The following is a 15,897-nucleotide window of genomic DNA, read 5'->3' as shown; positions in this document are numbered from 1 at the left end:
CGATCAATGTGACGGGTGCACTTTCTCAATTTATCAAGATGAAGTGGCAGAGATTAAAGGGGGTCGGGCTAGGTTACCATCAAATGTAACCATCAAACATTTTGGGCAAAAACGACTGGATTTTGGTACCGTATTTTCCACACTATAACGCATTATAAGGCGCACCTTCAATGAATGACATATTTTCAAACTTTTTCCATATATGGCGCTACAGTTAGAGGCTGGGGTTGCGTTATGCATCCATTAGATGGTGCTGCGCTAAAGGGAATGTCAACAAAACAGTCAGATAGGTCAGTCAAACTTTATTAATGGGTTACAAACCAGCTTTCTGACAACTCCATTCACTCCCAAAACAAATAAACAGCTGTTTTATTATTTTCTTGGAGGTAAAGTATTAGTATTAGCTAGCGATCCAAGATCTTCTAGCGCACGCGCGTCACCGATCGTGCAGACCTGTTGCGGCTCAATATTGATCCATATATAAGGCGCACCGGCTTATAAGGCGTATGGTTAGCTTTTGAAAAAATTGAAGGCTCTTAGGTGCGCCTTATAGTGCGGAAAATATTCCACAAACCCAATATTATCAGATTGCGATATTTGTCACGGGGACACATTCAAAATATTATTGTAAACAAAATGTTGGGTTTGACTTCTTCTTTAACATGTCAAGCGCAACTAAGCCATGTCTGCCATCTAGTGGTGAATGTTGATATTGCAACTTGAAAATACAGTTTACCCCTTCATATGAGGTTCAGTACCTTCAGATTCACAGATTTTTGGTTTTCGGTAATTTAATCAGAGTATTGTGCTCATGACTGAATGCATATATGGCACTGGTCATTAGTTGAGAAGCGAGTGAGCCGGCCGTTTTTTTAGCGTTGCCGAGCAATGCCGGACACGAGCGCTGCACTTCTGTGGATATCATGACAGGCAGGGCGGCATATCTCAAATAAAACCAAATGTTTCGAGGCCCCACAATTTGAATGACTGCAGTTGTGATGAGCTGCACTTGCAGACAAACTCAAAGCCACCAGCACGAGTCATCAGCCGCTCGGCGTGACGTGGCCGTCACCAGCGAAGCGCGGATGCACTTCATTGAATCAAAATGTGCAATATGATGTTTGAACTGAGAATACACACACTGGGGACGTCCTCATTTAAACGTCGCTACACGCAAAGAGTGTGCAGTTCTTGAGGGTAACTTGACACACTTACGTCGATGGAAGAATCTATGCAGCCCGAAAAGTCTGACTTAGATGATGTCTGACTTAAGCACAGGGGAGAATATGCACCTTAAGTCAATTGGCAGCAACAGGTGCCACTTTAATCCCCAAACATGAGACCATTTTAGCTAGTTGACAATCCCGAACATCCTGGCATTTCTGATATTTCAGCAATGCTTCCTTTACACATCAATCAATCAAACATTATTTATATAGCACCTTTCATACATGAAAATGCAACTCAAGGTGCTAAATTAAAACCTCAATAATACAACCCCAAAAAAATAAATGGCAGGGCACAGAGAAACCATGTGAGGAAAAACACTTGAGCTAAAAACTAATAGACAACAAAATAAAAACAATTAAAAGCTAAAATAACAAAAACAAACAAAGCTAAAACACAATCGGCATATTGTACTGCTTTTGTGTGTGACTATCATAAAAAAAGCAGGCAGATTGTTATCATAGATGACATTCATCACATTTTGAAATGAAAATTATCCTCATAAATCAGATTACAACGAACGACCAATGCTTTTCAATAGACGAGGTTGGCCGACATTTTGACTTGTAACTTAAGGTCGTGATTGTCAATTGGAATGATGCTCAAAGCAGGAAAACTAATAGAACAGCAAATCAGCTTTAGGCTGATATTGGGGTGGGATCGAGTAGGGCGGGTGTTTCAACACACACATTTACAATTGAGAGAAGTTAACACCCACATTTTTCCCGCTGTTATTTCACCAGCACCTTACAGCAGACACTCTCTGACCCACTGCGCTAAACTAGCCGCCCCGCCACCTTTTGAAGCTCTGCCTATTGCACATTGTTTTACGGTAGCACTAGCAATCAAAATATGCAGGACGCTAGCGCGCCATATGAGCTAACTGGGATGCATTTGATCGTTGAAAAATAATCATGTCCTCCTTTAGAAGAACATGCATCAAAAGAACTGTCCATTGTTCTTCATCCATCTGTCCTTCTGCTTTGTTGCCATTCCCACAATTGTGTTTGGAAACAATTCTCGGGGCGCTATCCTTGTTTAACGCTCAGATCCGGCTTCACCCTGAGCTGACTTCCTATTAGTTGTCTTCTGATCATGCTCATTCCCTCAGTACAGTTTCTATCCAGAGTAACCACATGTTTGAAAAACTGAAGAAATAACGACACATGTGCATGTTTGCAAAAAAAAAACGTCGGCGCTCAGGGGAAAATGCTTGATTTGACTTCCTGCTAATTACCCAGCACGCTCTCTGTTCTGTGGTTAATTGTCCAGGTCCTCTTTTTCTCTCAACGGGGTTGCAAAGGAGTGAAAATACATCATCCGTTCTTCTAATCTTCAGCCGTGTCCATCCTCCATTCTCCTTTTTTTTTTTCCCCCATGCAAATGCAAATTAAGTGTTTTCGAGCACATGCAGGGCAATCTCACAAAAGAAAACCCACATCAGTTGTGATTGTTTGTGCGTGGGCAGGAGTCCCTGCGTGTAGATGTATGTCAGTGTGTTGAGTTAGTGCGTGCGAGGGGGTGCTCCTGGTGTGTGCGTGAGGGTTGCACGTTAGATGACAGCGGCGTCGTTACTCGCTGCTCCGAGCCATGCGGGAGGAAAAGGGTGCGTAGCTGAGGGGTCTCTGTCAGCACTCTCTAATTATGTGTGACGTTTCCATGCTGGACCACCGAGGACAATTCCACGGTGCTCACACGCGTCCATGCGCGCACACACACAAAAATATCCCAGCTTAATGATACAGAGCTGTGATTGCCAGCTGCCTGCTATGATAGAAACCCTCCATGGTCCTCTGCAACATAAATCAATGTCAATTACCTCCCCAGAGTGCATTAGACACTTTCCATCCCTAGTAGTAATTAGTATGGCTTGTAGACATATTTTCATCTCACACCAAGCTCGCATCGACCCCTCTGCATGCAGTAATGCTAAAGAACGACTAAAATACATGCGGGTCATATACACTGTAAGATGAAAAATGCTGTTTTTACGGTAAAATACCGGCAGCTGTGGTTGCCGAAAGTGTACCGTTAAATTACGGTAACACATTTTCTACGTTTACGGTAAAGGATTGTCTTGACACTGTTGATTTCACAATTATAAAATGTACTACTTACCATATTTTTCGGATTATAAATCGCAGTTTTTTTTTCATAGTTTGGCTGGGGCGACGTATGTGTGAAATTATTAACACATTATTATATCATTTCACATGTTATTTTCACACTAAACCGCAAGAGGGCGCTCTAGGCCTGTGTTGATAATTTCATCATTGCCGGTAGAAGAGCATCGTCTACCTCCCGAGTTGAGGGAGTTGTTTAAAAGTGTCACCGAGGATGAAGATTTCATTGGATTTAGTGATTTGGAGTGAAACTGATAGTTTGGTAAACTTGTTAGCATGTTCTTTATGCTAGAGTTATATGAATAACTTGTAGTGATGGGAACATAATTCACCCACGCAACGTTGGGACGAAGGGAGAGTTCCGGGTGGGAAGGTTTTGTTATGTGGAAAAGGGGAGTTAGCCTGTTAGCTTCTAGCTGAGTGGGGAGTTGCTGTTATGACCTCAGAAGCTGACGTCAATAAAACGCCAGCCTTTGGCTCCGCCCTTCAACACTCCGCCTCCAACTCCCGTCACCAACTCACTTTAATATGTTACGTCGTTACTGAGCAGGCATGTCAGTCATGTAACGTTAGTATACCGTACGCTTATTCAGCCTGTTGTTCTCTATTTTATTTTTATTTTCTTTCTTTCCTACCTGATAATGCCCTCAAAGTGCTTTTCATTTTGACTAGTCATTTCACCTGATTACACAACACCAGGAACAACTGTACTTAGATTACTTTGCTCATGAACATTTGATACCATCACACTGCACTCAGATCGAACCAACAACCGCACAGTTGCAAGACGAGCGCTCTACCACTGAGCCACCCTACCTGTTGTTCTTAAGTAATCAGTAAAGGACTGTTGGCTCAGGCTCTGTGAGGTTTTTTTTTTTTTTTTTTTTTTTTAAACACAGCTTCCAGTTTTGTTTATGTAAAAATAAACTATTTTTACACATGTTTTTAATGTATATCCAAATATTCTAATCTGAATTTGTAAAATGTTTCTTCTGGCATAAACAAAATGTACCAAAGAACGTATATTGACAAATGATGTAATTTTAACTGTGTCCCAATAGTTCCTGTTTTACAGTTAATCTGGGTTTAAATTACAGTAATTTGTGAATTCTCCAAAATAATTTGATTTTTTTTTTTTACATTTTCTTACTGTCAAATCAACAGTTGTGTTTGTTTCAGAGTTTTTACAACATATTAATGTACATTTCACAATGCTTCATTGTTTTTGTATCTACAGTTTTTTTTTTTTTACTGTCACGATTTACAGATATTCCCTGTTAAATCTACGGTCATTATTTACACTGCATTGTCTCATTTGCATGTTGTTACATATATCAGTTGTATTGTGTTTAATCACCGCCAGCAGTATCACAAAGTGGTGAAAAGAAGTTGAAGCAAAAGCACATGCTGGTTGACCTTGATGCGTGTGTGCGTGTACACACAAGGGACTCTTACATTTGAGTTTGTGTAAGCTTATGCATACATATTAATATTGATGGCTTTGTCACTGAGAGGCAGTTATTTTTAGAGAATAATGTTTCTTTGTGCGTGCGCGCCATCTTTCAGCTTCTGTCGAGTTTTTGGCTCGTCTGGTCTCCAGCCTGTTTCCCCTTGTTGTCACGAAACTCACTTGACAGGTAAAAAGGGGCACCATGGAAGTGGGGAAAAAAGAAAAGAATCCAGCAGGATGCCAATCCGACAATCAGTGGCATGCGATGATGAGAGGGCGAGAGACAGTCGAGGCTGAATGAATAATTGATAGCGAGCGCAATGCTGTTCCCACACGATATCGTCATGCAACGGCGCACGTCACCTGTTTTCGCCGACTGTTCTCAGATGAGTAGACATGCTGTTATGAAACAGCAGTTATTAAAGACATCAAAAAGGATGCAGGGGATCGCACAGTAGAGTGTAGCTAAGCATATTTTAAATAGCAGTCATCAAATCCAGTAACAGTGGCGGATTATGACTGATCCTTCTTGCCTAGTCAGAATTAAACAGATAAAGCCAAGGAGGGGCGGAAAAAAAAAAAAGGGAATACTGACACGTTTTAAATGCATACACACACACTATGTGGACAAAAATGAAAGAATACTTTGACAATATTGACAAAATGGTGAATGAAACAGACGGTGAAAATTACAACATGGAGCATGTGCAAAGCATTGCTTTATATATAGCAGGTAGATTAACTCATTCACTCCCAACCATTTTCACTTAAGTGTTTTCCTGGATTTTGACTGATTTTTCAAGGCCCGCGAAATATTGTGTTCTATTGCTATAAAAATATGGAACATACCAAAAGAGAGATCAGCGTCTCTTCTTTTATCAGGGAAAAAAAAGTATATTCCTATCTGTTTCTGCTGTGCAGCAATTAGCAATAGAACATGGCCTGGTTGATCTCTTATACTCTGCTGCCACTCAACCATTTTCTGCAGTAGAGAGACTGCAACAAAGCCTTCCCTATGCTCTGGCATAAAAAAACAACAACAAAAAAACGTATAAATACGTCTTTGGGACACTTAAAACATTTAAAATATGACGTATTTATACGTTTTTGGGAGCTAATGAGTTAAAGGAGCTCTCGCCTCCACTGGAATACCAATAGTGCCCTCACGATACACTGTATATGCTATAATTTTTATTCACTGAAAACGTTGTTTACCTGACTTCTGTGAAGGCAACTTGATTTAGTTTCCACCCAAGTGAATGTGAGAGCGTATGCTTGTCTTTTCGCTTTCTGTGTCCTGTGAATTTAATTACTTATAATAAGTAATTTGTAACTATAACTAATTACTTTTTTAGGGCAATGTGCCCAATGTGCCCAACACTGCCTGTGACTGGCGGGAGACCAGTTCAGGGTGTAGTCTGCCTTTTGCCTCCAGTCTTTGGGAGGGTGAGTCATTTCACGCTCTCATTCCACTGTACATTCCAATCTCCCTAATTTTCAGGTTTGTTGGTAAGCCATTTTGTACTGTCAATAAAAGACTAAGACGTGCGAACTCATTTCATACATCACAATTGATTCCATTTCCAATTGTTGTCATTACACTTGATAGCTGTTAGCCCGCGTGCATGGTTGTGCTGGCTACCACAAGCGCTACTTGGCTACCATTAGCACACTGTTGCACCTCATTGTTAAATGCGATAAGTGTTGTTGAAAAGAGTTGCAAGCGCCTATGAAACGACCGGGATATGTGAACATCCAATCTGAACCAAACCATTTAGCGCAGTGGCTCTTAACCTTGTTGGACGCACTGAACTCCACCAGTTTTCCTACACGCATTCGCCAAACCCTTTTTTATTGAAAAATAAAATGTTATTTATTTATTTGTTTTATTCATTCATTCATTCAAATTACAGACATAATCAACTGGTTTACTAGTGAAGAAAATGAACAGGAAAAGTAAGCCTTCATTGCTTCTACCTTTCTTCAGCTTGAATTCAGAAAGCATTGCGTTCTTGTATTTCTTCATCATCTCCATGCAGCTAAAAGAAGCATTCCTTTAGTTTTGCCGGACTAGAATTGCTCAACTTGGCATTACAAATCACGGAGTAAGGACGCTGACTCCTATCGCTCAACGCAACTCTATATTTATAGAGACACTAAAAAACAACCACAGCTGTTTTCTTGAAATGGAGCCCAGGGGCGGCAGATACAATGAAAACAGGAAAGGCCCCAGAATTCAACCCTGTGGAACACCATATGTTCCGTTATACATGTGAATTCATATTGCACATATTTGTCCGACCACTTTATTTTTTTTGCTCAACATACTTTGTATATAGAGACTACAATACAAAAAATACAACGTATCATAACAACAGCCAGAAGTTGACTCAACTCAACTTTATTTATAAAGCGCTTTAAGAACAGGCATTGCTGTATACAAAGTGCTGTACATAAATATAAACATCAGTTTTGCAGTAAACAAGAACAAAGGAAACATTTTGAAGTGCGAATAGTTTTTTGTTTTTTTAAAGTAAATACATTTTACATCAGTAAATAAACAAGAAGTAGTGAATAAAGAACTAAATAAATACATAAATAAGTCGACTAAACATCAAACTCATACACACCACAAAAGACCAAGAATTTCCCTGCAACCAATGACGGCCAAGCAGGGCGTATCATCACGAATCATTTGAGTCTCAACAAGCATGCATGTAAACAACCATATATCGAGTCTGGGGGGGAAATAACGATTTTGTCCATTTTGCTCATTAACCGATAAGCCGGTATAGTAGGCTAATTTTGTGATCCGCCTCGTCGCAATCGCCGCTGCAAGTACTGCAACGTTCGCAATTCTGACTGAACATGTCCGATTTCAGTCATCTTTGAAGCTGGATCGACCTCACCTTTTCTGATCGGTCACGTCAGCTGAATCGGTGGTACCATCTCACTTCTTGTACAGCCGTGAACGTGTGTTGTGTAAGGTGCCACAAAGGTGTAACAAAGATTTCCCTGTGTCCTTTGAAAAAAGTTTCTTCAAGCCCGGTGTTTCTTTTTCTTTTCTTTTTTTTTCCCCACGTCTTCAGCGTTTCTTGTCAGTCAGAGCAACGCAAGTCTGAAAAGAAAGACTTAGAAGAAAAGGCTTTTATAGGAGAATGAAAGGATGCATAATGTAAGATGCTTTATGCTTTCAGAAAAATAATAGCATAGGAAATGGGTAAAGAATAAAATGGAAAGTGAGAACGCAGAAGCGGCTGTGCACTGTGCGAGCAGGTGCGGCAATAGCAGAGGATAATGGGTAATATGAGCAAAAGGATGATGGTTTAGATTCCTCTTTTATCCTCCTTCTGAGTCTTGACCCCACTGGGGCAATGAGAACAGGAGAGAGGAACAACAAAGATTCTCCACAGCCGTCATCATATGCGAAGGAATATAAGTTGTGTGAACAGGCGCAAGGCAAAGGAATTTAGCGAGAAAAAAAAAAAAAAAAAAAGAGTATATTTAGGTTCAAAAGTGACCTTGGAATGGAACTGGAGGCACAATCAGATCACGCATGTTCAAAAAAGGTGGGAAGAGTATATTGGAAGGAAGAATTGGACAATGAGTTGCTCTTATGTGACCCAATGACCTAAAATATTATTGAGAGTTTGTAGTGTCCAGTCCATGTTTTCCTTACAATGCTTAGTCCAAACATACATTCAAGATGTGCTATTTAACTCATTCACTCGCCGCCATTTTCACGTTTCTCAATCCCGTTCGCTCCCGGCTGTTTTACTGGATTTTGACTGATTTTGCAAGGCCCACAGAATATTGTGTTTTATGGCTATAAAAGCATGGAACCTATCAAAAGAAAGATTCAAGTCTCTTCTTTCATCAGGAAAAAAAAGTATGTTTCTATCTGTTTCCGTTTTGCAGCAGTTAGCATTAGAAGAGAGATATGTTTTCATCAGTTTTCACAAATCTATTTCAAATTGTAAGCAATTGAACATTTTTTTCTAGATGGCCCCTGGTTGATCTCATTTGCTCTGCTGCCACCTGCTGGCCGTTTGTGTAATAACTACCATTTCAGGCAACCGTTCTTTGCAGTTGAGAGGCTGAATCAAAGCCTTCTGTATGCTCTAGCATAAAAAACAAAAAAAACGTATAAATACGTCTTTGGGACACTTAGAACATTTAAAAAAAAAAAACGTATTTACACGTTATTGGGAGCAAATGAGTTTTTAACAGCCACCGTCCTAGGCCATTGCCTTCTGATGCTTTTGCGATGAGCCTTGAAACACATAAATATGCTAACCGTATAACAAAAAAAAACAAAACAACATGTTTTGAAACTCAACTTGTTGGCGTGACAGCGTACACACCCTCAGCATTGACAACTAACATCTTTTTGTGTCTTGTTTTCTTGTCTTCAGGCACTTCTTATTCAAGACATCGTCAGGGACCACCCCGCTGTTCAGTAGCTCCTCTCCCGGCTACCCGCTCACTTCTGGAACCGTGTATTCTCCGCCCCCTCGTTTGCTACCCAGAAACACGTTTTCCCGCTCAGCCTTCAAGCTAAAGAAGCCGTCCAAGTACTGCAGCTGGAAATGTGCAGCGGTGACGGCCATTGCTGCAGCCGCACTGCTGGCCGTACTATTGTCCTACTTTATCGGTAAGAAGTCTTTCACTAGTATCGTCAAGATTAGGAATCAAACGTAGGCTCCAGCACCCCCCGCGACCCTTGTGAGGAATAAGCGGTCAAGAGGATGGATGGATGGATGGATGGATGGATGGATGGATGGATGATAAAGACCTTTATTTTCTGTAATGCAATTAAATAAGCAAAAATGCCATACATTCTGGATTCATTAATATTGCTGATTATGGCATTTTCATCCAAATATCCTATCTCAAAATATTAGAATATTTCCTCAGACCAAGTAAAAAAAAAAAAAAAAAAAAAAAAAAAAAAAACATAATCAGCAATATTAAAACAATAAAAGGCTTGCAATATTTCAGTTGATTTGTAATGAATCTAGAATGTATGACATTTTTGCTTATTTAATCGCATGACAGAAAATAATGGACTTTATCACAATATTCTAACTTTCTGAGACAGTCCTGTATGTATACAAACGTGTGCCTTACAACATGCACATGCTGTATTTGTTTCAACGTGTGTGTGAGTGTGTTCCTCTGTGAGTCTCTGGTTGTGTGTGCATATATGTGGGGGGGGGGGGGGGGGGGGGGGGGGGGTGGTCTGGGCACACTTCACCTCTCCCCACAGAGTGCCCTTGAGAGTCCTCCTGAGCAGATCAAGGGCCCCTAGCCCCTGGCATTAAGACAGATCCTTTCCCTCCTGGGCTTTCACGGTCACACTGCACCGGACAAGCACATATGGAGGGAGCTCTGCAGCTGGGGATGCTCGGAGGGGGTCTGTCCTCCTCACATGCCTCGCCCATCATCCTTACGTAGCACATACTGTGGATGCAAATGGTTTATTGTTATGCCCACCTTTTTTATTATTATTATTATTAGCTAGACGCATCCATTTACATTCTTTATTGTACAACAGTGGTGTCCAAACTACGGCCCGGGGGCCACTTGCGGCCCGCCATACATTTTTTGGCGGCCCGCGGCAAATACTAAAAATAATTTTTCAATGCAGTAAAAAAAAAAAAAAAAAAAAAAAAAAAGAGGGTGGATTAAACATTTCTAGCTACGCAAACACACAAATTTTCAATTCGGTTTCAGAAATAAAAATAGTTTCATCCACTTGTTGCTTAGTGTCAAGGTCCAATTTGTGAAAACATCACATTAAATTAATAAATTAATGGTTGTTAAGTGTGGTCAGTTGACGACCGATTGTTCTTGTTGTGGTTCAGAATGTCAAGTTGGGATTCAGCTGCTGCTCAGTGGACAGGCATATCTATTATAGTGGCACACAGGGGTCACTATTTGCCTTGTGACTGTTAGCAGTTTTCAATAAGTAACTGTACATTGCTTCATTGATTTTTACCATGTTTAACTCATTCACTGCCATTGACGGAAAAAGACGTCAAATGATGCATTTTTTTTTTTTGCTGGTCTGGCAATGAATGTGTTAATAAATAACTTTAAAAAAAAAATCAAAGTGGCCCTTGCAGCTTTCTAGTTTTTCTGTATGTGGCCCTCAGAGGAAAAAGTTTGGACACCCCTGTTGTACAACATGGGAGTTCAGATCATATTAGTAAGCCTGAGGAAAGTGCATGAGTTTGGGCTATTTTCGAAATTAATAGACATTTTTATTAACTAAATAGGCCAGCCATAGATTAGCTGAGCAGCAAATATTCTGCCCCTAATTCTCTCTCTATGGATGTGTGTATTGTTCGTAGATTGATTGATCAGTGCCCCCCTTCTCCTCATATCCCTCCTATAATCTTGCGATTTATCATCTCGCCATCCCACAAGCAACACTCATTGGTGTTCACTCCAATTCAGTAGCAAATTTCATGTATTCATGTCTGTTACCGTCCTGAAATAACAAGATTGTGAATTTGCCAGTTTGCTTTTTTTATTTTTTTTATGCATTTTAATTGTCTCACGTAAATTAGAAAAAAATTAATTCAGTCATTTTTCAAGGGTTATTTGATGCTATTTTAAACATCAGGTTTTTTTTTATATGCTGTATAATTGTCGAGCTGGTTATAATTCAGCGTGTTACGCACAATAGCTTATTGTTATTCTTAATTTGGAAAACTCCAAGGCCGTTTTCAGCTGTTGTAAAAGGGATGCGTTTGATGTTTTGTCTGAGCTGAACAGAATTCAAGCGGAGCTGCCAAGCCTGAAAAACCCTTGTGTTTACCTAGCTTTTTGTTGCCGTAATCGTGCAGCGAGTTTCAGTCGAAAGAGTTCACTGCTCATAAGGGGATTTTCGACAGCATTTTTGTGCTGTGTGTGTGTGTGTGTGTGCGTATCTAGAGCATGGTGCTTACAGGCAGGATTGAACAGAGTGCCCAGAGCCATGCAGCGTGAAGAGGACCTCTCTGAGGCGCTCGCCCAGGAGCCCCCCTCATAAATTACACCAGGACACATGTGCCCGAACAGCACTTTTCTTCTTTGTTGGCGCATGTGCGTTTTTGTGCGCGCACGTGCGACAGGATGGTCACGTGCGACTCGGTTCGCGTCGCGTTACCGTGAGAGGATTCTGGCCTTCGAACATTCTCCCCTCTCATTATTTTTTCCTCGACCACACACATAGAGCTTCAGAACTTCGCTGACATTCTTTAAGAAACGGACAGAAGAGACTAAATCAGAGAAGCTATTTTTGACTATTGATGTTTATTTTGCCAAAAAAGCCACGCCGACGACAACACAACCGTGCGAGTTCGCGGGTTGCCCCCATGTGAAGGCGCGGCTGGCGTAAATGACAAAACGAGAGAGCTTGTTCTTCATTTGCCCCTCGTCTGCTTTTTCTTGTTCCACACGCCGGAGCAAAAAGGAGAGGTTGTTGCTAGGATACAGGTGAGCGGCTGGCATACAGGAGCAGATGCAGGTCCGTCATCATGCACGGCAAACTGCCGATGTAGAGTAAGGCAAAAGGGCAAAAAAAATAAAAAATGAGAAATGGGTGTAATGGAGTTTGGAGCAGAGAGGGCAGATGGGAAGAAGCGTGATGCGTCATTGTCACCATGTTGCCAGAACTTAAGCGGGAAAGGAAAGGAGGATTGATGGCTGAAGGCACAGAGAAGAGTGAGACTGGCGCTGCAAAAACACGTCTGCTCAATATGAGATAAAAATACACTTGTTCTTAGTGTAAATTTACTAGAAACAAGTGAAATTATCTGCCAGTGCAGTAAGATAATTTTACTTACTTAGATTTCTTGAAATTAGAAAAATGTGTAGCTCTATCTTGATCTTAAAATGAGCTTAAAACACTTATTCTAAGCAACAAATCAAGGAAATTAAATCTTAAAATAAGATGTATGCACTTATTTAAAGTAACAAAAACAAGCAATTAAATCTTAAAATTAGCCATAAACACTTTTAATTGCATTTAGTTTGACTCAGCCGGGGATCGAACCCACAACCTCCGTGACTGAGGGTAGACACTGGAAAGAGTGCAAATGAGCTTAGTAAGTATGACCAGGAATTTGCTTACAATAAAATGCAACAGTATGTTGTAGGGTTAGCTTATTTGTGTATAAAAATGAACCAATTTTAAGATTTACAAACTAAGTGAGAAATGGGACAAATAATCTTAAAACAAGATTAATAATCTTGGAAATTCTGCTCTTGCAAAGTATATAATTCTTAAAACAAGACTGGCATGATGTAACCATTTAAGTCTAGGTTAGATATCTGATTTTTTATTTTTTTTATTTTTTATTTTTTATTTTTATTTTTTATTTTTTTTTTAGTGAACAGGCTCTTACAGCATTTTAGCTTATTATGCGTAAAAATTAACTAATTTTAGGATTTGCAAAATAAGTAAGAAATAAAAGACAAATAATCTTAAAACAAGATAATCTTAGAAATTCTGCTCTTGTATAGTAAATAATTCTCATAACAAGATCAATAACACTTTATGGCTTGATATAAGTGTTTAAGTCTAGGTTAGATAGCTGATTTTTTTTTTCTTTTTTTTTTAGTGAACATAGGCTCTTAGAGCATTTTAGCTTATTATACGTGAAAATTAACTAATTTTAGGATTTACAAACCAAGTAAGAAATAAAAGACAAATAATCTTTATTAATAATCTTAGAAATTCTGCTCTTGTATAGTAAATAATTCTCATAACAAGATCAATAACACTTTATGGCTTGATAAGTCTTTAAGTCTAGGTTAGATATCAGATTTTTTATTTATTTATTTATTTATTTATTTATTTTAGTGCACATAGACTCTTAGAGCATTTTAGCTTATTATACGTGAAAATTAACTAATTTTAGGATTTACAAACCAAGTAAGAAATAAAAGACAAATAATCTTTATTAATAATCTTAGAAATTCTGCTCTTGTATAGTAAATAATTCTCATAACAAGATCAATAACACTTTATGGCTTGATATAAGTCTTTAAGTCTAGGTTAGATATCAGATTTTTTATTTATTTATTTATTTATTTATTTATTTTAGTGCACATAGACTCTTAGAGCATTTTAGCTTATTATACGTGAAAATTAACTAATTTTAGGATTTACAAACCAAGTAAGAAATAAAAGACAAATAATCTTTATTAATAATCTTAGAAATTCTGCTCTTGTATAGTAAATAATTCTCATAACAAGATCAATAACACTTTATGGCTTGATATAAGTCTTTAAGTCTAGGTTAGATATCAGATTTTTTATTTATTTATTTATTTATTTTAGTGCACATAGACTCTTAGAGCATTTTAGCTTATTATACGTGAAAATAAACTAATTTTAGGATTTACAAACCAAGTAAGAAATAAAAGACAAATAATCTTTATTAATAATCTTAGAAATTCTGCTCTTGTATAGTAAATAATTCTCATAACAAGATCAATAACACTTTATGGCTTGATATAAGTGTTTAAGTCTAGGTTAGATAGCTTCAATTTGCAGTTGTGGGGCTGCTTATGTCACACTGTCTGCGCCATAAGAGGCGAGTGCAAAAAGAGTCTGTGGTGGGCGGAAGGTGATTTACTCACAAAAAGGGGGTTTGTTGCTTGCTTCCCTGAGAAGAGCGTGAAGTAATGGAGGCTGCTTTTCGGAGTGACAAGAGAGCCAGATGCAGAGGGGAGAAACCGAGGAGAGGAGAGATGAAGGGGAAAGCAGCCTCCTGAGGTTACGTCGCCTGGAATATCAGTGGGACTAATGTTTCTTAATTGATCACAGCCAACGCCGAACAGAGGGAGTGTGACAGAGTCAGAGAAAGGACAAGAGCGACTGTGAAGGACACCAGCAGGGCCAGGACGACAAAAGGAAGTCAGGAGCGATGTGAAGATTGAAAATGAACAAGACTGCTTGATCCGCAGAATGAAAGATGGAGGTCATGTTGGATGAACGTGCGTGTACAGTTACACGCACACACAAACGAATGGTCTCAGGTGCGCTCTCGGCTACAATGAGTAAACTTGCTAGCGGGCGCTCATGTCACCTTTGCGGGCCTGGACCACATTTGTGTGTTTGATGGCCTAACGTGTGGCATGCCTCCACATGGGATTGTCTTTCCTGATAAATGAGAACACACACACACGAAACGAGGCGTGTCTCATTTGAGTTGAGAGCCACATTCATTCCAATTTGATCTCAATAAATGTTTGCATATGACATTCATGTCAAAATATTGGGGTCATTTTATTTTTTTTTAATTACGCAAGTAATTAAATGATTTGGAAAAAGAAGAGGATGAGAGTGTGCAGTGGATCAAAAAATGTCCTCATAACATCAAATATAATTATGTGCATTAAATTAGCACATAACAGGTGCTCCTCAAATGTTGATAAAAAGCCTTTTTAATGACATGATTAATCATGATTAATCAAAATTCTAACGTGATTAATCTGATTAAAAAAATGTAAGCGTTTGACAACTCTAAAATAATTAGGTTACAAAATGTACTAAAAGAACATACATTGACAATGTTAACACACAAACACGGCAAACTTTAAAAACCTTTAGCGTAAGGAAGGTTTAAAAAAAACAAAAAAAAAAAAACAAACATGGCCTCTGACTAGTAGGGATGTAACGATTTCCAAACATCAAAATATGATATTATCACGATATGAAGGTCACGATACGATAATTATCACGATATTGTGGGGGGTTGGCAATATTTAAAAAAGATCACAATATTGTAAAAAAAAAAAAAAAAAGAAGAGCTCATACTAAAAAAAAAAAAGCACAAGCGCAGTGCATATAAACCACCTACAATCTCTAATAACAATATTGAGGCACCTACTTGCTAATGCAAGCGCACATTGATCGCTTCACAAGCAAATTAGGTTCCCCTTCATCTGCCAATTAGCATAGATTTTAAACATAGAAGGCCAAAACATCCCTAATCAAAATTAAATTGCGCTAATAAACTAGCCACTAGAGGGTCCTAGAACTGCACAAATGAAAATCAACCTGACATTTTTCACAGATGTGTTCCTTTTAAATATTGT

General features: G+C 39.0%; 1 protein-coding gene across 18 annotated transcripts in view; it reads left to right on the top strand.

Moving 5' to 3' along the window:
* The window catches only part of LOC144026350 (teneurin-2-like), a 269,697-nt gene that overhangs the window by 196,121 nt on the left and 57,679 nt on the right, over window positions 1–15,897 (top strand). For all 18 annotated transcript variants that reach the window (XM_077532992.1, XM_077532991.1, XM_077532986.1 and 15 more), the window contains one exon: window positions 9,216–9,454. In XM_077532992.1, the coding sequence (XP_077389118.1) occupies window positions 9,216–9,454 (239 nt within the window). The remainder of the gene's footprint in view (window positions 1–9,215; window positions 9,455–15,897) is intronic.

Source organism: Festucalex cinctus, chromosome 9 (assembly GCF_051991245.1).
Source record: "Festucalex cinctus isolate MCC-2025b chromosome 9, RoL_Fcin_1.0, whole genome shotgun sequence".
NCBI classification, from domain to species: Eukaryota; Metazoa; Chordata; class Actinopteri; order Syngnathiformes; family Syngnathidae; genus Festucalex; species Festucalex cinctus.
Note: the sequence above shows the minus strand (reverse complement) of the source record. Positions and strands in the feature narration are given on the sequence as shown.